This window comes from Bos javanicus, chromosome 28 (assembly GCF_032452875.1).
Source record: "Bos javanicus breed banteng chromosome 28, ARS-OSU_banteng_1.0, whole genome shotgun sequence".
Lineage (NCBI taxonomy): Eukaryota > Metazoa > Chordata > Mammalia > Artiodactyla > Bovidae > Bos > Bos javanicus.
In genome coordinates, this window is record NC_083895.1 from 2672500 (window position 1) to 2697082 (window position 24583).

Consider the following 24583-nt stretch of genomic DNA (forward strand, 5'->3'; position numbering starts at 1 on the left):
CTTTCACATTTAGGTTTTCACTTACCTCAAATTGATTTTCACATGTAGTGAGGTAGGGGTCTAATTTTAATTTTTCCCCTGTGGATAGCCAGTTGTCTCAGCACTGTGGTCCAGTTCTGTCCTTCTTCCCTTTTGTGTCACCTTCACAGTGTTCATATTTGCTTCCTATTAGCTTTTAACTTTTCGAGCAGTTTCAATGCTCTAATTCATTATTCAATCATAACTTTTAGTGCTCCGCCCCCACCCCTCAAATCTAATGGATATTCTCGAATCCTTATCTCATTTGAATTCTTGGTAGTAAGCTGACCACTCTGATTTTGAAGCATTTTCTCCTCTAGGTTTCTGGAGGAAAAGCCCACGCCTGTTTTTCTTCCTTTGTTGGCTGTAACTCCTTTCTGACCTATAAATGTCAAGAACTTCACGTTTTAAGCCCTGATTGCCTCCTGAGTATTCTTGGCCACCACATCTATTTCCAAACTTTCCAACTACATGTCAAGGATTCTTGCCTGTGTCAAGGCCTGGCTCAGTGATTAGCAGGCCTAATTTAAATTGGAGGTTTGATGTCAGATCTACAAAGTAAGGTCACATGCCCACGGGACATTGATGAGCCTGCTGTCAGTAGCCCTCTCATAACCTTGAGGAAAGCCAGCCTGTGATGAAGGCAGCCAAGAAGAGCAGTGGAATTACAGACAGAGCAGAATCCTTAGTGAGATGCACATGAGATACCTGACCTCTCCACTTTGTTATATGAATGAATAAGATTCCTTATTTTAAAAGCCACTTGGAGTCCTGTTTCTGTTCCAAGTGGCAGAAAGCACTGTAATGAAGACAACCTCTGAACTAGCCTCTCAGGCTCGACCTCTCCTGAGCACAGTCATCTGTCCCTCTCCAAAGGCCAGTCTGACATCTTCACTTGGTTCTCTCATAAGCACCTCAAACCTAAGAGGTGCAAACTATCTTTTCCTTGAAACTCTTCTTCCTCTAGTAGTTTCATCACAGTGGGTGGCAACACTAGCCACCAGAACCACAGGGATCAGCCACATATCCTTTCTTCTTTCCTCCCATCCCATCCAGGACAGAGTCCAGCCAAATCCCACTCTGAAGCACTCAGTGCATGTATCCTCTTCTCTCCATGTCTTCTGTGGCCACTCTGGCCCCAGCCGTCTGCCTCTCTCCCCTGCACAACTGCAGTGAACTTCGTTGGGCCCTCTGTTCTGTGTTCCTTGTGCCTGCCAGTGATCACTTTTTAAATCAGTAATTCTGTCATTGTCTGTACTGTACTAGTTGAGAGAGTGGACTGTGGAGTGGGACAGATGGGCTGGTTATCTACTGCTACACAAGAAACCATCCCAAACTCCAGTGTGGGTTGGGAATCTGTACACTTATGCAATGCCTCTGCCTCCAGGTCAGCCAGGAGCAGTCTTATTTGAAGGTTTGGCCAGGCAGAGTCTGCACCCAAGCTCAACTGTGTGGCTGTTGGCAGAGTTAGGTCCTCACTGGCTCTTGGTTGGAGGCTGCTCTCAGTTCATTGCCCCAGGGGCCACTTGGTAGGGCAGATGGCTTCCATCTCTCAGCGGTGCCCTGCAGTGCCTGGCATTTTGGGTTCAGTGAATGATGCCTAGTTACCCAGACATTGAATTCCAGTTGTATACGTGATGTCTGTATGCCTCCTGTTGCCAGTGATATCAAGAGGGAAACTTTTATATCCTGCAGTGGCTCCCACCACACCAGGGATAAAAGCTGAACTCCTGATGGTGCCCAAAGCTGTGCCAGTTATGTGTGGGCTTGTTACACTGCCTCAGCCCTGCTGGACTCCTTGGTGTAGTGGGTTCCCTCTTGAACTCCACCTGGCTAACTCCCAGCCACTGTCCAGGTCTGAGCTGAACTACTTCTTCAGATCCCTGGGTATACTCTTCCATAGCATCCATAGTATAGTACAGCATGCACTACAGATTGAAATTACGTTTCTGGCTATCATTTGATTAATACCTGCCCCCTTCTCTAAATTCACGCCAGGGACAGTATCCGTTTTATTTCCACCCACTAACACATTTGATCATAACAGACACATTAGGGTAATTTTTTTTGAATTTCAGTCACTCACAGGGGAGTATCCAAAGTATTGAAAAAGCAAGAGAGTTCCAGAAAAACATCTATTTTTGCTTTATTGACTATGCCAAAGCCTTTGACTGTGTGGACCACAATAAACTGGAAAATTCTGAAAGAGATGGGAATACCAGACCACCTGACCTGGCTCTTGAGAAACCAGTATGCAGGTCAGGAAGCAACAGTTACAACTGGACATGGAACAACAGACCGGATCCAAATAGGAAAAGGAGTACGTCAGGGCTGTCTATTGTCACCCTGTTTATATAACTTCTATGCAGAGTACATCATGAGAAATGCTGGGCTGGAAGAAGCACAAGCTGGAATCAAGATTGCCAGAAGTATCAATAACCTCAGATATGCAGATGACACCACCCTTATGGCAGAAAGTGAAGAAGAACTAAAGAGCCTCTTGATGAAAGTGAAAGTGGAGAGTGAAAAAGTTGGCTTAAAGCTCAACATTCAGAAAACGAAGATCATGGCATCTGGTCCCATCACTTCATGGCAAATAGGTGGGGAAACTGGAAACAGTGGCAGACTTTGTATTTTTGGGCTCCAAAATGACTGCAGATGGTGACTGCAGGCATGAAATTAAAAGACGCTTACTCCTTGGAAGTAAAGTTATGACCAACCTAAACAGCATATTAAAGTGAAAGAAAGTGAAGTTGCTCAGTCGTGTCCGACTCTTTGCGACCCCATGGACTGTAGCCTACCAGGCTCCTCTGTCCATGGGATTTTCCAGGCAATAGTACTGGAGTGGATTGCCATTTCCTTCTTCAGGGGATCTTCCCAACCCAGGGCTCGAACCCGGGTCTCCCACATTGTAGACAGACGCTTTACTGTCTGAGCCACCAGGGAAGTTAGACAGCATATTAAAAAGCAGAGACATTACTTTGCCAACAAAGGTCCATCTAGTCAAGGTTATGGTTTTTCCAGTGGTCATGTATGGATGTGAGAGTTGGACTATAAAGAAAGCTGAGTGCTGAAGAATTGATGCTTTTGAACTGTGGTGTTGGAGAAGACTCTTGAGAGTCCCTTGTACTGCCAGGAGATCCAACCAGTCCATCCTAAAGGAGACCAGTCCTGGGTGTTCATTGGAAGGACTGATGCTGAAGCTGAAACTCCAATACTTTGGCCACCTAATGCGAAGAGCTGACTCATTGGAAAAGACCCTGATGCTGGGAGGGATTGGGGGCAGGAGGAGAAGGGGACGACAGAGGATGAGATGGCTGGATGGCATCACCGACTCGATGCACATGGGTTTGGGTGGACTCTGGGAGTTGGTGATGGACAGGGAGGCCTGGTGTGCTGCAGTTCATGGGCTCACAAAGAGTTGGACATGACTGAGCAACTGAACTGACTGATCCAAAGTGTCCTTCAGTGGGTGAAACTGACAAGGAATGTCTGCATTCTTTAAGCTCCACAGTGAAGATTTTCTGTTCCCCACAAAGCAGTTTGAGTCATCTGGCTGCTATGTAGTGACAACAGTTTGGAGTCTTGGTGTAAGTCGGGCAGAGATACAACCAACACTCTTCTAAAACATGCAACTGAAAGACGACTTGAAGTACAGACTTATCTTTTAATTCATATACTTAATACCAATCTGGGCAATAGCAAAATCAGAAGCCTACATATGCAAGTTTTTTTTTTTTTTAAATACAACCAAGACATTTTAAATACAGGCATAAAACAAATGAATAACTAGTAATCATAGATATCCTTAGAAGCTGGATCTTGAACATAATTTTAAATTGTTTTCTGTTTTATGTCTCATTCCTTCATCCTAATTTTTGCTCTTTTGGCCAGTCTATTGCTAAATTACAGAGATTTTTCTAAGAAATTTCAGCTGTTTTTTCCCCCCACCTTACACACTTCGCAAAGATTTATCATTGTGTTTTAAAGTAACTTAATATTCTCAGGTGTCTTTCATGTATATGTTTTTTCTTACTGCCAGTTCTTGATCCTGCTTATTGTTGACCTGACAGAGAAGCATGAGTCTTTTAACTATTGCCAGAAACATTGTTACTACAGACCTCAGGCCACGCTTTACCTGGTTCTGTGGGGAGGAAGGGAAACTGCAAGAAGCATGGACCCTGAGCCAGACTGCCTAGTTCAGATTCTGATCTCATCAGTTATTAGCTGTAACCGATGACCCTTGCCACGTGACTTAACCCTTCAGTGCCTCAGTCTTCATCTGTAAAATGAGGATAAAAATGGCACTTAACTTACAGGGATGTTATGGAGATAAATTAATTTTCATAAAGTAATTGGAGTTTCTGGCAGATAGAAGGCACTATATACATGCCTTTTAAATAATTTATGTTTCCTTTCCAGAGATTTTTAAGTTTTTCTATCTTCAGGGCTATATCCTTTATCTAGAACTTGAAGATTTGAAATATAGACCCTCTCTATAATACATCTGAGACGTGACTATTCCGTGTTGGGTACAGATAGATAAAACAGTTCTTCCAGGTATCTTAGTATTTCATCTACAAACTGGTAATATCTCTAGTCCTATCTGCCTCACAGGATTGCTCTGAAGATAATACAAGAAAGGAACCTAAAGAATTGAGTGTAACCATGTTCTTAGGCAGCTTGTGGACATAAGGACACATACAGACCCTTACAATATTTCTAAGATTCTGGGAAAATAGTGAGGGGCATTCTATAAAGTTAAATTAGTTCACATTAAAATTAATCCAGAAAAGAAAAGGGCCAAAGATGCAGATCATTAAGAGCCTGACATGAAATCACAGTGTGTATGAGATCCGTAGTATGAAGGCAAACTAAGGCATTTATGTGTTTAATCAAAGAAATTCTGCATTAAAAAACAAACATGAAACCTAAAATCAGTGATATTTTCACTTCTGAGAATGATTCAGCTCAATTTAGGAATTCATGGTTTCTAGCAATATACCACACAATCTAAGAGCTCATTTATTATAGATAAGAACACATTTGAATCCCAGGCTTTACCAGTAGACCATGTGGAAGGTGATGCTGTCTGGCTAAGTTGCCAAAGATTTCTTACAATGTCTCAAATACATGAGTTTTTATGAATAAGAAACATTTCCTGTTAATTAGTATTTTAGGCTCAAGTTAAAAAAAAACTTTCTGGGCATAGAATTCTAGTGTCCTTGTCAGAAAATTATGTTTTAAAAGTACATTAAAAAATTTCACACATCATTTACATCTTTAAATAAGTCCTTTACCTGAAATGGTACAATAAATGGTTGGAGTTAGTTAAATGACATCATTTGTAATGCCCCTTAGGGATTTTATCATGGGGTCTTTAAAGAAAACGCAAATAGGATCTCACCAAATAACTACAGATAAAAAAATATATGTCATCTCTGGTCAGCAACTGGCAAGCTTGGATGTGTAAAAAAGTGTTAAATGCTTTCAATAATCCCTGTGAATGCCAAGAAGAAACACAATTTGAGGCCAGCTGAACAGAATACAAGGGGAGACAGGAGGGCAGCTGGGGAGTCCAGTCTGCACAACTGGCTGTCACTCCAAAGACAGGTGACCTGTGCCTTCCAGAACGGCCCACACACCCGCCTGTTAAAAGAGATGCCAACACTGTTTTTTGGAAACTAAACACATTTTAATAGAAAACAAAATACAAAATAACTCTTTTCAGAAAACAGAAATATTTAATCCTTTTCACAGACTGTTTATTAAACTGCTATTGCAAAGCAGGTGGGAGGGATGATCTCAGGAGGAAAAGATGCTGGAAAAGCCACACCTCGGAATCATTTGGAAATTCAACATTTTTTAATTCTTTCACTTTTAGACTTTCCACTTCTAATTACTTTCATTTCTTTACCACAATCCGTCCTTTCGGGGGAGAGAATTGTTAACAGAAGTGCAGCCACAAAAAGAATCTTTCTTTCCCACCATTGCTGCAAGAGCCCAAGACTTTCTCAGTCAAATGTGCCCACCCACTTCTAGAAACATGTCAGCTGGAGTGATCCAACTGTCACCCAGGAATTTTCCCTTTCTCCCAATACACTGTATGACCAAGTTCTCTGAATTCCCTGAACCTCAAAATTCCAAGTATCACAGCCAGTGCCAGGAGTAAAACCTGAAAGATGAGAGCAGAGAAGGCCCCCTCTGCCAGTGCTAGGTTTCCTCTTCTCAGTAATAATTATAATAACAATAATAAAAAATCCTGGTTCTCTGTAATCACAGAAAAGGAAAGACATTTGCCAGGATGACCCTGCCCCCTTTCCTAATTCTCACTCCCACTTTCCTACCTGGATAGAGTCCCTTCCACCCAGTGACCCTGCGGCACTGCTCCCAGGGAGGGTGCCTGGCAAACATCCTCAGGTCAAGTGCAGCCCCAGCGAGGCAAGGGCACCTTGGCGCCAGAGATAGGGAGGGCCACACGAGGACACAGTGGAATCTCCGTGATTCCTATCTCACATTTGCTCCCCATCACCACCCTTCCTGCCCCTATCCTTCCACACTTCGGGGCTAAGTCGAGTGGTGGTTTCAGGACATCTGCAGGGCAAGGGAGGACACGGGGAGTCTTTCACAGTCTGTCAGTGATTCCATCTGTCTGTCCTAAGACTTGCCGTCTGGAGCCCTTCGCACGCCCCAGTTTGTCATATCAAAGATCCAAATCAATGTTCCTGATTTTCTTGTGTGATTCCAGTCACCAGCAGGAGGTTGCAGGCCATGAACTGCACGCTCAGCACATTGCTCATCTGGCCGGTGTAGACGCCCACGAGCTCGCTGGATGAGCCATCGGCAGGTGTGCTACAGTGTGAGCTTCTGATGTCCCAGACACGCACGGAGTTGTCCATGGACGCTGACGCGACCAGGCTGCTGTCTGGGCTGAAGGTGAGGCTGGTGATGTTGTCCGTGTGGCCCCGCAGCTCTTTGTAGAGGGTCCCGGATGCCAAGTCCCACAGCTTCAGCCGCTGGTCCTCGCCTGCTGATGCCAGGTACTTACCGTTGGGGGAAAAAGCCAGGGAGAGCACAGGGCCGCGGTGGCCCGTGAAGAGCCTCACGGAGTTCCCCTGCTGAGTGCTCCACAGCCGCACCGTCTTGTCGGTTGAGCCCGTGGCTAAGTAGTTTGAATTGGGGTGGAACTTGACGCAGTCCACGTCTGCCAGGTGCCCGGCGTAGATTCGCAGCGGGTACGTCCGATCAAATGACCACAGCCGGGCCGTGCGGTCGTGGGACGCGCTGGCGAAGTACAGGCTGTGTGGGCTGATGTCCAGGTCCCACACGGGGTAGGCGTGGCCCTGGTACAGCACGGTGTTGGTGAAGCTGCCCAGGTCCCAGTACCTGATGGACATGTCTTCAGAGCAGGAGAGCAGCCCCGAGCTGTCCGCGAGGAACCTGGTGCTGTACACTGGCCCACAGTGTCCCCGCAGGACCTTCATCTCTGTGCCTAAGTTGTCGTCCTCGTCATCCTGGGGGTAGTGGGGACACACACAAGAGAAGAGAGTTTAGCGGTCTGCCATGGAAAACAAAATGTCCAGAAACAAAGAGACCTGCTTGGGAAATAGCATCTACCCAGTAAATGGCTCTGTCCTTCAGGGCGACCCCAGGATAGCGCCTTGTAATTGCAGAACTAAATGAAAAGTCTCCTACAACTTACAAACTTGCTTTCTTTAAATTCACCTTGCAGCTAACACTATAGCGAGGCTACTACTGCAGAGTAATGACCGTGGACCTTTCTCTTATGCTAAGGACAGACTTCAAAAGTCAATCACTCGAAAAAATTTATTTTTGATTTTATGTTCTTAGATTCTTTTATTCTACAGGCATGTCTTCCCCTGTCAGTCTTGACTGCTTTGTAGGCCACAGTGCTCCCTGTTTCTAGTCAAGAAAAATCACCCCCAGAGCTGGGGTCAATGATGGAGGCAGATGTGGCTTCACTTCAAGATGCATACAGAACCACTGTGGGAATTTAGCCAAAAATAAAACCTGGACATATCACAGAAATAACTGTGGGCCAGGAAAGTGCAGTCATCAGTAACTTACACCCATGCCCTGTAACCAGACATGAACGGTTGGTACCCAAAAAAAAGAACAGTTTTGAAACCGTGACCTTCTGGATGGGCTCAAATATTTCCCCAAAGTAAAAAAGGAGGCAAGGATTCAGAATTCCTCTCAGAGTCAAGTGACTCTTGTGATTCCTGGAAATAAACCCCTATGTGTGGGGATAAGAAAGACAACTCCTGGTAAAAGGGGCAGGGGCTGGGGGGGGGGGGCCCTGACACACGCCCAAGCATATTCTGTGGGTTCAAATCTACTTTCTTTTCATTCTCTCGCAGACAAGCTCCTTACAACTGCAACTATCTCAATCCTGGAATTCATAAAGTCAAATGAGTTTCAGTTATACACTGGAGGAATAGAGTTAAGATGAAGCTTCCTGAACCAAATGGGCCTTGCTGGCTTAGAAATAAATACCTTTGTGAGCCTTTGTACAGAAAAAAGCCATCCTTTTACGAATGCCTCCAACGTATACATTTTTGAGAAATGAGAAAATAAACATTGATGTTCATGGATATTCAAAATGGCTATTCCAGATAATCAACATTGAAAACACATAAGCATTTGGGAGCTTAAGGTTCTACTGAGCATTACCAAGAATATTAGTAATTTTCCTTTCCAAAGAGGTTACAATAATATTTTAAAATTTCAGGAATGACTCACTGCTCTACACCAGAGAGTTTATTGAGGCGTAAGACGTCTTCGTTTGGAGCAGGAAGTCCTGGCAGTGGGTCCTGCCTCTGAGTGCTCAGGGGCAGAGACAGGAGGATGCACTGGGAGGCAGGTGGACTTCTCAGGGGCCCCATGACTGTCCTGAGCCTGTGTAAAGTGCCTGTTGACTCTATAAACCAAGAAATCAGGAAACGAGAATAGTCCTGCAGGCTAGCCCTATCAACTCCCTGCCAGGACCACAGCTTAAAATAGTTTGGACACATTTTCTTCTGTGGCTCAGCCAGCCCCACAATGGCCTCAGTGCAGTTGAGCTGAAACCCTGAAACAAGCAATGGGTCACCCAAGCCTGACCACACAGACCCCTCCCATCCCTCCCACGCTAATAGGACAACACCCCAAATGTTCTACAACTGTCTAACCCCGCCCCCCACCACAGTAAATTCTACCCCAGATGCATCCCAAATATGAATTTTTAATTTGTAAAATACATTCATGTAATAATAAACTGTATTATATACATTATAAGATATGCTTAAAATAGAAATTTTAAAAGAACAAGAAAAAACAGCTCTTTGAATACTACAGTCTGCTGATGCTGCCTTAGACCAAGGAGCCCTGAGTCTGCTTCTGGACTAGTGTGTCCCCAGTGCCCTCGTTACAGCGCAGTGAGTCCTAGGTCAGGGTGCTCTGGGATCTGAACACGCCTTGGGTTGTCTCCAATAAGCTACCAATGGAGCCGAAAGAAATTAAATATGGCTGGGCTTGGGAGTGGGTAACACCTGGAAGCAGGTGAGACACTGCTACTGTGTGAGCAGACAGCAGCCTGATGGAGGAGAGAAAAGGTGGCTGCTGGGCAGTGTAAATGGACATGTGCTATATGTGTAAATACACAACGGTTTCCAAGGCTTAAGACAAAAAGGCAGAATGTAACAGATTTCATTAAAATTTTGAAAATATTGCTTATATGCAGAATGATAATATTTTGGCTACAATGAATTGAAAATACATTATTAAAATTAATACCAACTACTTCTTACCTTTTTAATGTGATGACTAGAAAAACTTAAATTACACATACGGCTCACACTATATTCCTATTGGCTAGCATAGATCTATGACAGTCTGGTACACAAACTACAGAACTGAGTATTATTGACAACACTGACTTTACTTTTCAAACTTAAAGATGACCAGGTTGGGGCAGAATGACCAGACATTAAATGAACTGAACACAGGAGCTGCACTGCTGGGCTGAGGTTGCAGGGAGGCTGGTGTCCTATCCACATAACTGGAAAGGAGGGCAAGTTCTCCTTTTTGGTCCTGTGGTTTTATCATGCTGCATAAATATTAAAAATATGCAACTGACAATCGACAAGCTCTCTCCGTTGTCCGGTATGGCGCAAAGTGGGAGAGAATGGAAACTGTAATCAGAAATATTCCAGCGAACAAAAGCCCAGGACCAGACGGCTTCACAGCTGAATTCTACCAAAAATTCAGAGAAGAGCTAACACCTATCCTACTCAAACTCTTCCAGAAAATCACAGAGGAAGGTAAACTTCCAAACTCATTCAATGAGGCCACCATCACCCTAATACCAAAACCTGACAAAGATGTCACAAAAAAAGAAAACCACAGGCCAATATCACTGATGAACATAGATGCAAAAATCCTTAACAAAATTCTAGCAAACAGAATCCAAACAACACATTAAAAAGATCATACATCATGACCAAGTGGGCTTTATCCCAGGAATATAATATCTGCAAATCAATTAATGTAATACAACACATTAACAAACTGAAAAATAAAAACCATATTATTATCTCAATAGAAGCAGAGAAGTTTTTGACAAAATTCAACATCCATTTATGATAAAAACCCTCCAGAAAGCAGGAATAAAAGGAACATATCTCAACATAATAAAACCTATATATGACAAACCCACAGCAAACATTATCCTCAATGGTGAAAAATTGAGAGCATATCCCCTAAAGTCAGGAACAAGACAAGGGTGCCCACTCTCACCAGTACTATTCAACATAGTTTTGGAAGTTTTGGCCACAGCAATCAGAGCAGAGAAAGAAATAAAAGGAATCCAGACTGGAAAAGAAGAAGTAAAACTCTCACTGTTTGCAGATAACATGATCCTCTACATAGAAAACCCTAAAGACTCCACCAGAAAATTACTAGAGCTAATCAATGAATATAGTAAAGTTGCAGGATATAAAATCAACACACAGAAATCCCCTACATTCCTCTACACTAACAATGAGAAAACAGAAAGAGAAATTAAGGAAACGATTCCATTCACCATTGCAACAAAAAGAATAAAATACTTATGAATATATCTACCTAAAGAAACCAAAGACCTATATATAGAAAACTATAAAACACTGGTGAAAGAAATCAAAGAGGACACAAATAGATGGGAGAAATATACCGTGTTCATGGATCGGAAGAATCAATATAGTGAATATGAGTATACTACCCAAAGCAATCTATAGATTCAATGCAATCCCTATCAAGCTACCAACGGTATTTTTCATAGAACTAGAACAAATAATTTCACAATTTGTATGGAAATACAAAAAACCTTGAATAGCCAAAGCAATCTTGAGAAAGAAGAATGGAACTGGAGGAATCAACCTCCCCGACTTCAGGCTCTACTATAAAGCCACAGTCATCAAGACAGTATGGTACTGGCACAAAGACAGAAATATAGATCAATAAAACAAAATAGAAAGCCCAGAGATAAATCCATGCACCTATGGACACCTTATCTTTGACAAAGGAGGCAAGAATATACAATGGAGAAAAGACAATCTTTTTAACAAATGGTGCTGGGAAAACTGGTCAACGACTTGTAAAAAAATAAAACTAGAACACTTTCTAACACCATACACAAAAATAAACTCAAAATGGATTAAAGATCTAAACATAAGGCCAGAAACTATAAAACTCCTAGAGACATAACAAAGGCAAAACACTCTCCGACATAAAATCACAGCAGGATCCTCTATGCCCCACCTCCCAGAATATTGGAAATAAAAGCAAAAATAAACAAATGGGACCTAATTAAAATTAAAGGCTTTTGCACAACAAAGGAAACTATAAGCAAGGTGAAAAGACTGCCTTCAGAATGGGAGAAAACAGTAGCAAACGAAGCAATGGACAAAGAATTAATCTCACAAATATACAAGCAACTCCTGCAGCTCAATTTCAGAAAAATAAATGACCCAATAAAAAAATGGGCCAAAGAACTAAACAGACATTTCTCTAAAGAAGACATACAGATGGCTAACAAACACATGAAAAGATGCTCAACATCACTCATTATTAGAGAAATGCAAATCAAAACCACAATGAGGTACCATTTCACGCCAGTCAGAATGGCTGCGATCCAAAAGTCTACAAGCAATAAATGCTGGAGAGGGTGTGAAGAAAAGAGAACCCTCTTACACTGTTGGTGGAAATGCAAACTAGTACAGCTACTATGGAGAACAGTGTGGAGATTCCTGAAAAAACTGGAAATAGAACTGCCATATGACCCAGCAATCCCACTGCTGGGCATACACACTGAGGAAACCAGAATTGAAAGAGACACGTGTACCCCAATGTTCATTGCAGCACTGTTTACAATAGCCAGGACATGGAAGCAACCTAGATGTCCATCAGCAGACAAATGGACAAGAAAGCTGTGGTACATATACACAATGGAGTATTACTCAGCCATTAAAAACAATACATTTGAATCAGTTCTAATGAGGTGGATGAAACTGGAGCCTATTATACAGAGTGAAGTAAGCCAGAAAGAAAAACAGCAATACTGTATACTAATGCATATATATGGAATTTAGAAAAAAGGTAACAATAACCCTGTATGCAAGACAGCAAAAGAGACACAGATATATAGAACAGTCTTATGGACTCTGTGGGAGAGGGAGAGGGTGGGATGATTTGGGAGAATGGCATTGAAACATGTATATTATCATATGTGAAACAGATTGCCAGTCCAGGTTCGATGCATGAGACAGGGTGCTCGGGGCTGGTGCACTGGGATGACTCAGAGGGATGGTATGGGGAGGAAGGTGGGAGGGGGGTTGAAGATGGGGAACGCATGTACACCTGTGGCAGATTCATGTTAATGTATGACAAAACCAGTACAATACTGCATAGTAATCAGCCTCCAAAAAAATAAAGTGGAAAAGAAAATATTACTGATAAAATGAAAAAAAAAGTGGGAGAGCAGTCCTGCTCTCCACTCCGCCTGTCTCTACCACAAGGCGGCTGCCAGCAGCAGGGTGACAGAAGCAGCAGTACTGGGCCATCAAACAGATTCCCGAGGCCAATCAAGATTACCTTCCAGTACAAACGGCAGAAGCTGAGGGCAGTGCTGTAAATCCAGCTGAATTGGGGGTAATTTTATGCTTACACAGAAGATTTTGGTTATTGCTCTTTTTTAAAAAATGAGATAAAATTCACATATTATAAAATTCAGTGGTAGCTGGGGGTGATCTTAAAAATTTTTATTTTAATCTAATGTTCTTTCTATCTTTGCAGCTATCTTTCTGCCTTTGCTATCTTCCTTTATATTATTTTTTAATGCCTAGACTAATCCCCAAACCAGTATCATATCATCAAAACTAGTAAGGTCAGCAGAAATAATTTTTCTAAACAGAAAATTCAGAGTAGATGAGGGCAGTATCCCTCACTGCATGTGAAGAGCCTCCAAGAAGCTAAAACTGTCCCCAATGAAAAGAAACTTGATAATTCAAATATGCAATGAAAAGTATTCTGGAAGGCACTACAGATTGTAGAAATCAAAGTTTGTGCATCAGAATTTAGATTCTTTATTCATCATAACAAACTCCTCTAATTTTCCTCTCTCAGCTTCAAGAAGCAAAGACTCAAAGGCCATGCTAACTGGAAAATGACTCAGAAAACAGGAATAGGTAAAAAAGGCTGACTTTATACATCCAATATTCTTGACATCGTATCAGCAACTGGAAATTAACTTGGGTGACTTTTTAAAAAAACCCTTAACCTTTCAACCTAGTGCAAAGAATTTTCTATCCAAAGTAAGCTGAGTCTGAGCTACCTGAATTCCAATGGTGATATGACAAAGGTATTCATCCTGCAAATTCTGAGGCACCACTCTCAGGCAAGGTGAACTCTGTGAAGTTCCATGTCTATTTCCCTTTGCCCTCACTTTTTCTGAACCAGTGCTTCTCAGTGACTTGAAACTCAGGCCACTAGGCCTGCCCTTTCCAATGACCACCCCCAATCAAAGCAAACAAAATCATTACACAGACTGCTGGACGAAAACAGGGCACCCTGGGAGAAGTCAGAGGACTGCACTGCTGTGAAAGGCCAAGGGCACCCAGGGTTGGGGGGAGGGGAAAGACAAACAGCATCCTAGTTTACCCTTGGGAAACAGCAATATACCTTTTGACCCAGTAAACCTACTTCTGATTACTTATATATGTACACATGCACACTCACACACATAGCTAAAGGTCTTTAGGCTCAGCAATGGTATCCACATTTCAGGTAGTAATACATACTGACCATTCCTTAATGATGTTCAGCTCATATTAACATTCCCCTCTTGGCCAAGGTTGGCCATTAGCAGGAATTCACTGGTTACAGGTTACTAGGCATTAGTCTGGCATTAGTTATATTATGAGGAATATAATGAAGTCCATTTGCTCTAAGATCTGTCATGTTTGGTAAGAATACTCGAAGCACATTAGTAAGGCAGGTGCAGGGAAGAAAAATCGATATGCCTACCTCCTCCTCTAGGAAATCACAAGCCAAGTGGATGCGGGACACATCTACTTGATGGGGTTCAGACTTTAACTTCTTGGAACGCAGACTCCACAGTTTTATACAGGAGTTGTCAAAGCCTGCTGCAAGCAGCTTGCTGTCCGGGGAGACCTCTGCAGTGTTCAGCAGCTGCTCTGTGTTGTAGAAGGCATAGAAGTAGATGGTGGTGAGGGAGGGGGGGCCGTCCTTGACGCGCTTGATGCTCTCCTGCAGGAGCTCCAGCGCGGCCTCATTCTGCAGGATGGGCGCTGGCATGTCGGCGGGCTCCAGGCCGCCACCCTCGCCTCGGAAGGAACCACCACTGGTGTAGAGCTGGTAGTCTGTCCTCTTGGCGGGCTGCACGTCCAGATGGATGTGCCAGGCGAGGATCCTGCACAGCGCGGTGTTGTTGTCACTCTGGAGGTAGCGGAGAAGGTAGTTGTAGCTGTCTTCCTGCAGACGAACCACGTATTTGTTGTCCAGGAAGGCTCGCAGCCGGAAGTTAGACAGGATGTCCTGGATGGTCTGAGTGGTCTGGAGCTGCTCGATAACATCCTTCTGGCTGGCATTCTGCAGAAACATTCCATGGAAGCGGCTGTAAAAGCTTTCCACTGTGCTCTTCGGACTGTTCTGGATCAGGGTGAGATGGAGGTAGACAAAGAGAGGGTAGAGGAGAGGCATCACTTCATGGCTGTGCTGGGAGTCAGAATCTGTAAGGAAAAACAAGTGAAGCCTTTATAACCAGCATGGTCTCCTGTGGAGCGCACAGTCCCCTTCTGGCCAGGACCTTACTTTCTGAGGCTATGGATTGAAGCATAAGCCCAACACAAAATTCTGGAAACTTGAAGCCGAAGACTTTGGACCAAGGAAGGAAGATCAGACCCAGAAGGCCAGCAAACCTGGAATTTGATGCCCAGAGGCTAAACAGTGTGCCTCTTCTCACATACATTCAAAGGAGCTTGTATCCAGGCCTTTGGGTTAGTATTTTCCCCAATGTATTAGCGTTGCTTAAATTGGGATCTCAGGCCTTGGAGAGACCTTACGTGGATTCTGGGGAGACCGAGTTCTTCACAGAAACTTTAATTTGATAATTTAAAAAGTAAACACAGGTAAATTCAGAATTATCTGGATAGTCTTTAGCAAGTATTGGCATACAGTTTTAGTGCTCTCATCTCCTGCAATAACATCAAAGTTCTTAGTTTAGTGGGTTCACTTACACATACAGCCCCCTGGTTGGCATGTCCCAATGCTAAGACGACATTGTTCATCCCTAAGTGTCTCACACCTGTCAGTGTACTTATTTTGATTTTGTTGGTTAAAAAGGACAACTTCTCTTTGCAGTGATAATTTATAAGAGGAATATTTTCATGTCATTAAAACTAAATAATTTACCAATGTGAGACTTAAACACCATGAAACCACATGACAAAGAATGTTCAAATAAGTGTCCAGTTTTGTCACAGGCTAATGAGAATAGCACAGAGGTGTGTGTGTGTGACACCTAAGTGAAGGAGGGCAGAGAGCTGTGACAGAGCAAAGGTTCCACGGCCACGTGGACAGAGGCAAGTGGCCAGCAAGGAGGGACGCCTGTGCACCAGCACCTCGGGGCAACAGGGGAACATCAGCCCTCGGTCCATGTGGAGCTGCTGCTGCTAAGTCACTTCAGTTGTGTCAGACTCTGTGTGACCCCACAGACAGCAGCCCACCAGGCTCCCCCATCCCTGGGATTCTCCAGGCAAGAACACTGGAGTGGGTTGCCATTTCCTTCTCTAATGCATGAAAGTGAAAAGTGAAAGTGAAGTCGCTCAGTCGTGTCCGACTCTTAGCGACCCCATGGACTGCAGCCTACCAGACTCCTCCGTCCATGGGATTTTCCAGGCAAGAGTATTGGAGTGGGGTGCCATTGCCTTCTCCGCCATGTGGAGCAGTGAGCTATTTATGGCAAAATCCATCTGTTATATTCACTGGCTAATCTGAACTTTATTTTTTGTGATTTTACTTGTACTTTATTTGTAAATGAGTTTAGGTTCAAACAAAATAAAGGAAGCATAAAAGTTTCATATCTAGTGTAATGTCTGTATGTACCTAAGTAAATTAATATAAAAATGCTTTAAGTTAGCACTTATATAACATTCTGATATTTTCTTTTTTTATTCCATGGAAAGGAATCCAGACCTGTCTCAAGACTCAGGAATACTGAATTAGGGCACTTATCTCTCTAATCAGAAGGGAGATGATTCCAGCATGTTACCTCTGCTTAATGCTCTATTTCATCTTACCACAGGTGAATTAACTGCATAGTATGTGCATTTAAGGATAAACATGCCCCCACTCAAACGCATTCTTAGAAGATGAACTTCAATTACAGCGATCCCACACTGAATTAGGGCTGCTGCCCAGCTGCTGTAGGCTCCTGCCTCTGAGCCAACAGGTGCAGGGTTTTCTGGTGCTGGCCCTGGGTGACTGAGCCTGACTGCCGAGAGGAAGCTGCACTGCTGCTCCACAGGGGGAAAGGAGAGCGTGTCTGCAACAGAGGAGGTCACTAACGGCATCTTAGTGCTACCATCCCTGAGGTGAAGGTGAATAAACAAATGCAGCAATCCAACCAAGGCAGGACTAGTAGTGGCCCAGACCCTTCAGGAACGAAGGTTTGTGTCATCCCACCATGTAAAGAACCAGGACCAGCTGAGGTGCTAACTAAAGGTAAAAGCAATACTGAATAGGGAGTAGAAAAAGGTAGTTAAAGACCAGCTATGACCATGTGACCAGTTTCAGACCTCAGAACTATACCTATCATGAGTACTCCTCCTTATTATGAACATGTTGGTGTGAGTATCTGTACAGAAGCAAATACCTTTGTTTCCTTTCTTTTCTTATCCCCTTACCATAGAATATAAGTTACACTGACTTTGCATCATAGTATTTACTCCTTTTTTTGGCTGTGCCACATGGCATGCAGGGTCTTAGTTCCCTGACCAGGGACTGAACCCATGTCCCCTGCAGTGGAAGCACAGAGTCCTGACCACTGGACCACCAGGAAAGTCCCTGTATCACAGTATTCAAATCACGGAGTTTCAGGAAGAGTAAACATTACCTGTGGACTTTGTTTCTTCTTCTGAGAAAGTGATTGGGGAATTCTTGGTTGTTGTTCAGTTGCTAAGTCTTGTCTGACTCTATGTACCCCCACAGACTGCCAGACTTCCCTGTCCTTCACTATCTCCCACAGTTGGCTGAAATTCATGTCTGTTGAGTCAACAATGCAATCTAATCATCTCATCCTCTGCTGCCCCCTTCTCCTATTGCCTTCAATCCTTCCCAACATCAGGGTCTTTTCCAATTAGTCGGCTATTCGCACCCAGTGGCCAAATATAGCTGTACCGAGTGTTAGGCAGAATTATGACCTTGTTAATCATCTTTATTTGGAGATTAATTATCTTTTAAGAAGTTGGGTATGGGTGCCAAGTTCAGTGGGTAGACTTATGATGGTTAATTTTATGTGTCAATGAAGCTAGGACACAGTGCTTAGATATTGTGTCAAACATTCTAGATGTTTCTGTGAAGGAAATTTTTTAGATGAGATGAACATTTAAATCAGTAGACTAAGCATAGTGGGTTCCCCTCCATATGTGGGTGGGACTTATCCAATCAGCTGAAGGTCTTAGGAACACAAAGAGGAGAAGAGGGAATTCTGCCAGCAGACTGCTTTTGGACATGAACTGTGGCTCTCCTGGGTCCCAGTCTGCAGGCCTACCCTGAAGATTTTGGACTTGTCAGTCTCTGCAATCATATGAGCCAACTCCTTAAGATAAATCTCTTTCTTTATATATACATTCCATTCTGTTGGTTCTGTTTCTCTAGAGAACCCTGACTAATACAGATTTTGGTATTTCTTTGAATACTGTAATTCTTTAGAAGACCTCTGGAAAATTTCAATCTCAAAATACTAACAAAAAGATTCAATTTTATCAATTAGACATTCAATATGTTCTATTGGGGTGAAGGGCTGTTTTCAACTCCTTACAATCTTAAGTTTCAGGCTTATTTTTGAAAATGAGAGGTATTTTAATTTACTAAGCTCAGAATAAAAAAAAAACACAAAACACTAGCCATCCAGAAATAGGGATGCGGTACTTTAAAAATTCCCATCAACATATCTGGAACAAGGTGAGATTAACTTGAAGTTTTAGCTCAATTTTAATCTTGTTCCCTTGTAATCATAATATACACCTTATGTTTTACTGAAAGGACACTAAGTCAAACAAACACCAATTCTCATTCCCTGGCCTTTCTCCACAGGGTTGGGCCTTCAGACACAACCCAACACCTTCCTTTGTTTGTAGGCAGCACCACTGACCTGACCCTTCCCATCCATGCCTGTGAGCTCCTCTTCCTACCTTGCTCTTCAAAAGCTCACCTCACTTTAAGGAACTAACACTGTGTGTGTGGCTTCTATGAGCCAGGCACTTACACCCAAACTGTATCTAAGAGTCCCAGGTATCTGCAGGTTCAGATCAGAGTGACTGACTCCAGTCTATGCTCTTCCTACTGAGTGTCTTAGAGAAAAGGCCCTCAACAGGCGAGCTCACAGAACCTCTCACCCCATAGCTTCTAGAGAAGAAACATGTTGCAGGTGCTACAGCCTTGGTACTCACTTTCTCCATTATTTCCTTTAGGATTTTTCATCTCCTAGCCTTTAATTTGTACTTTCCCATAGCTGATGCTGAGTTATGTACCTTACATGCTATGCAGCAGGATGCCATCATCCTAACCATTTAAAAAGTAAAACCTGACTTATTTCTGCCCAGTATACCACCCCCCACCCCCCACTCCAAGCCCGTCATTCTCAGCTCTCCCTCCTTTACTCCTGGATATCTCACCTTGACGATAGAACTATGGACTCAAAACACCGCTTTCCACTTCCGCAGCCCTGTCTCCCTGCTCAGGGCCTCTGTGCACTTGGGCTGGCCTCCATCGCCCCGTTAACACACACTCTGTCCACTGCTCCCCTATCCACAGTCACACCCAGGCCTGTCTCCATCACGCAGGATGAAGGTCACACATCTAAGCCTGTGGTCAAATCCTGCCTCCATTCTGTCTTTATCTTCAATCTGAAAGCCCATTTTCAACAAAGGGCTTCTTCAAGGTTCCTGAAAACATAATCACCACCTCTGCCACTCTGTCCATGCCTCTGCACAGAGCCCGAATCCTTCTACTTCTCTTCCACAGATGTCTGAAATCCAAGTGCTAATGTAAAGCCTATCCTCCTAAAGAAAGCCGCCTCTAACTGCCACACCCCAATCTCTCTCTCCCTTCACTTCAAATGCAGACTCAATACCCCATGACTGGTTCCATACTGGTTCATGAAAACACTTCCCCTACTGTCACATTTCATGCAAAAACTGTGACTTTTAGCCCTCTTAGGATTAATCACCAATTCAGATTAATGACTATATGTTATACTTCTATCCTGGGGCTCAGGAGATAATTATTCATTTGATTTGGCTGACTACTCTTCAGAGACCTGATGGTAGAGAAAAATGTTCCAGGAAAAAGCATTCTGTAAGGAAAAACCATATATATTCTCCCTTTCAAAATAACCTGTGACCAAGGACTGAAGAATTAAATTATAGACAAACAGGCAACTTTCTCAGTTTTGAAACAAGATGAGAAATTACACAGGAAAAGGCTAATAGAGACTATCTCAGTGACAGATTTGGAGCTTCCCAAGTTGTCTGGCTCCGTCATCAGAGGGCAGGCCCCCCACCAACACACTCTACTGTTCCCCCTAGCCCCAGTGCAATCAGTGCCTCATGTACATACAGTCTGAATGGATGCAAGACAGGGGCTAAATGAGGCCAGGCATTTCTTTCTAAACCAACTTCCTCATCACTAGATTGATGAGAGAACTCATGTAGAAAGGGGAAATCATAGCTGTATTTTAAAAACCAAGTGAAATAATTTTCTAAAAACAGATTTTAAAAAAATTTAAAAATTGCTTAAAGCCTCAAAAACCAATGCCAATAGTTAAAAATATCTCATCTCCAAGTTCTTGCTTACCTCTGATTGAAATTCTTTTTATAAATCCAGTTTTTCTTTTTTTATCTTTAGCCGACACAGAAAGCAACTAATCGCTGTTCTCAGAGATTTAACATTCATATGATATAATGATCTTACTGGAGTTTCTTTCTTTACAGTTTAAACATAATAGATTCTTTTTATTAAACTGTTAATCTTCACAATTTTTTAATTTCTGTAACAATTGAACAGACTATTCTCTATTTATGAATCCCATCACTCAACATCTGTCAAACTGATAAGATAACCCTCTCTAGGGTTTTATTTTGTAACCTTTATCTCCTGAAACATACTGGTCATTTTGCCCAACTACAGAATGCAGGAAATGTGGATTCTTTGCTTTAAAACACTAGCCACTATGAGGGTGAAGTAAAATTAGAACTCTCAGTGTATAATCAGGTATATTATTTTTGGTTTATATACTTGATTGCTTACTAAAATTATTAACTCAAGGATCGTTCAAATAAGGAAAGAAAAATAAAAGAACTTCAAAGTATTTGAACTATAATTTTCTACTAACCAATACGTGGCTAATTACTCTCCATCTGTTGAGGACAGAGAAAGTTTTGTATTTCTTGTACCTCAAGATGTTTTGTGTAAGGAAAGTACTCAACAAAAGACTTTGATTAATAACCAGAATTAACGTAGTCACTTTTATTGTAATCATCTTTCCAACATTAAAATTATAATCAGTTGTCTTAGGACTAGTCAAAATCACTTGGTTTTGTCTTTGAATAGCCTTGTTTATGCTACATATGAGGAACTAAAGGCACCAACAGGCTACATGACTTCATTTTTAAAAGTGACAAAGTCAAACAGTGAATTATGAAACCTCATTATAATTAATTCTACTGGTTCTGTATTTCCACGGTTATTACACCACCCACAAACTGGTCTAAATTACAACTTTTAAATTTTATGTTGCTGATGCATGAGTATTATTACTCTCTTGCACTTTTGGAAATACGGGAAAAAGGCCATTTTGAGATGTACTATCTTACTGGCAGTGATAGCAACGTCCATTTCACATCCGCTGCATGTAAGGAGGCATCCTTACAGGGCTGACTGAGCCTCCACTTATTCAGCACAAGTCACAATCACTGTGCTGAAGGCCATGGACTAGTGAATAGCATGCTCAGAGCCCTTTAACCTCCTGATTTAACTCTCTCAGGAGTTCCAACAAACTATAAGTTTGAATACAAGACTTGTGTTCAACTACCTTTGGATCCCTGGCACCTAAAACATAGCTGGAACATAGCAGGTTCTGAGGGAAATGTGCATCACCCCTTTTTGATAAAAAAGGGTGCTGGTGCTGAGTACTTACCGGTGAGAAAATTCCGCAGCCGTCCGAACTGTACTTCATATTGCTGGGGCTCTGCCTGGCAAGGGGCTGCGGACACTATGTTGGCACAACCAGATTCTGATTGGACTACAGAGGAAGAGACAGACAAGATGCGTACAGAAAGACAATCATTAGCCTAAAATGTGGCAGGATGGGTGGCAGCTGGTGTTGAGGGGCATCAGTAGCATCGGGCATCTTAGTACATTTTCAAAGGACATTGGGGCTTCTGGTTAAGTATGACTGACACATCTACCTGCCCTTCCTGACACCCAGTGACGTGACAGCAGAGGAACAAAAGGTATAAAGCACAGGATACACAAGCTGGATGAGAGGAGAGGTGCAGAGACTCATGAAAGACTCCTCTGGACGCATCTGAGCCTAGGACCTGGTACTGCACCATCATGTGCCCTGGGATGGGTCTACCTTCAACCTGGGTGCTGGACATTCAGGGGGCCCTTTCAATCTGGAAATTTACATCTTGCAATTTTGAGAAATTTTCTTGAATCATTTTGTTGACTCTCTCTTGTGTTTTCTTCTGGGACTCCTACAATTTCTCGATAGGCTTCCAGAACTGATCCTTTAACCTCTCCCAGATTCCATTTTTTATCTTTCTGCTGTACTCTCTGGAAGGCTTTCTCAACTTTCAACTCTTCTACTGATTTTTCAGTTGTACTGTCATGTAAGTACATGTACATACATAAATATGTGGTTTTGAACTGTGGTGTTGGAGAAGACTCTTGAGAGTCCCTTGGACTACAAGGAGATCAAACCAGTCAATCCTAAAGGAAATCACACTGAATATTCACTGGAAGGACTGATGCTGAAACTGAAGCTTCAATACTTTGGCCACCTGATGCGAAAAGCCGACTCGTTAAAAAAGAACCTCGATGCTGGGAATGACTGAAGGCAGGAGAAGGGGACGACAGACATGAGTTTGAGCAAGCTCCAGGAGTTGGTGATGGACAGAGAAGCCTGGCGTGCTGCAGTTCGTGAGGTCACAGAGTCGGACATGACTGAGCAACTGAACAACAAAAACACAAACATTTGAACGTTCTTTTTTCTCTCAAAATAGCATTCTCTTGTTTTAAGACTATCAGTGATGGTATTTCTGAGGTTTCTCTTCTTTCTGCTGTTTGTTTTCTCCAAGATGCTTCTCATCATTTCTTTTCACTTCCATTTTTCACGTGAAATAGATCAGTTTCTTTCAAGGTCTGAACCAACAGTCTCTAGTTTTCTGAAAGTCAGCATCACAGAGCTGATAAGAACTCTGGGCGTGGGTTTATCACCCAAGAGGACGTGGATGGCATCTTCCTGGTGATGTCTTTAGGTCTCTTTTGTTGGGCAGGGCGGATTCACCAGGGACAAGCAATAGTTAATCACTTTCCTGGTCAGTAGGTGCTTGGCTGCCAAAGTTCTCAGTAATGTGAGGAGGAAGAAGGCTGGAATCTCAATACTCAGGATGTAAACATATACTTCATCACCATTCTGTGAGTTCATGCTTTCCAAAAAGAAAAGCAAAGTTCTCCTACCCTTTTTTCTGGGGGTGGGAACCTCAGGACTGGGAAAAGGTGGCTGGGGACTGAGGAGCCATCTTTAGCAACAATCTGGATGAAACACTGACACACATGTAATTAAGCACAGATGTAATTTATGCAACAAGGAAGCAGAGTCATGACATACAACACACGGAGATGGAGAGATGGGTGAGAAGAATCAGTGTCCCCTATGAAACTCAAGAGACTTGATGGAAGGCTGCACATGTAGGAACAGCCTCCTTCTCCTGCTGCCCCTCCATGAGGAAGCCAGTCTTGAGTCCTTAGTCACAAGTGCTCACCACATTCTCCCCTCACTCTTCTGAGCCTTTCAGCTCAGGCTGTCCTCACTTCAGACTGGATCATACCGTAGCCTTCTGAGTAGCTCCCCTGGTTCTCATCTGGCCCTTCCTCGGTTAACATGGACGCCAGAGTCATCTTCCAAAAATCCACATTTGGTACCTTGGATGCTCCCCTTCAACTCTCCCCCTGATAAGCTCCTAATGGTTCTTTGGAAACTCAGCTCATTCTTTCTATGATTTACTGACCCCTGACTATATGCTGGGAACCACTAGACCTTTTGGGAAGCCTTTTTGACCTGTTGATCTACCTGTAAAGAGTATGTTCTTTGTTTTCATGGAGGCTGAGCATCCCCCTCACAGGACTCACCAAGTCACTCTCCCACGAATGCTGATTTACCTGCCTCATTTCCCGACTATAATATGAAGCACCTCAGAAGCCAGGATCAAGTCTCAACTCTCTCTAGAACTTCTCAGCACCTGGCCACTGGCAGGCCTTCAAGATGGTCTGCTGAATGCAGACATAATTATTCAGATTACTCAATTAAATTATTCAGGATAAAATTTTATGGTAATCACATTTCATGCTTCTCACTTTTCCTGGCAATTTTCTAGAATTTCTCCTGATATGCCATTATATCTAAATCAAGACAACTGAGAACACAAATTTTACAGTGGTTGCCCTACTGTCTATCAGCAGCAGCACAGGTTCCAAAGAAGACAAGGCAGCAGGCGCTTAC

General features: G+C 42.9%; 1 protein-coding gene across 5 annotated transcripts in view; it reads right to left on the reverse strand.

Moving 5' to 3' along the window:
* Nucleotides 1-5766: 5766 nt before the first annotated feature.
* The window catches only part of TAF5L (TATA-box binding protein associated factor 5 like), a 31613-nt gene continuing 12796 nt past the window's right edge, over nt 5767-24583 (reverse strand). For 4 of the 5 annotated variants that reach the window (XM_061404786.1, XM_061404784.1, XM_061404785.1 and 1 more), the window contains 3 exons: nt 21995-22099; nt 14581-15305; nt 5767-7532 (listed from right to left, as the gene is read on the reverse strand). In XM_061404786.1, the coding sequence (XP_061260770.1) occupies nt 6735-7532; nt 14581-15305; nt 21995-22099 (1628 nt within the window). In that variant the 3' untranslated portion in view covers nt 5767-6734. The remainder of the gene's footprint in view (nt 7533-14580; nt 15306-21994; nt 22100-24583) is intronic. The other variant, XM_061404787.1, reaches the window with a different exon arrangement.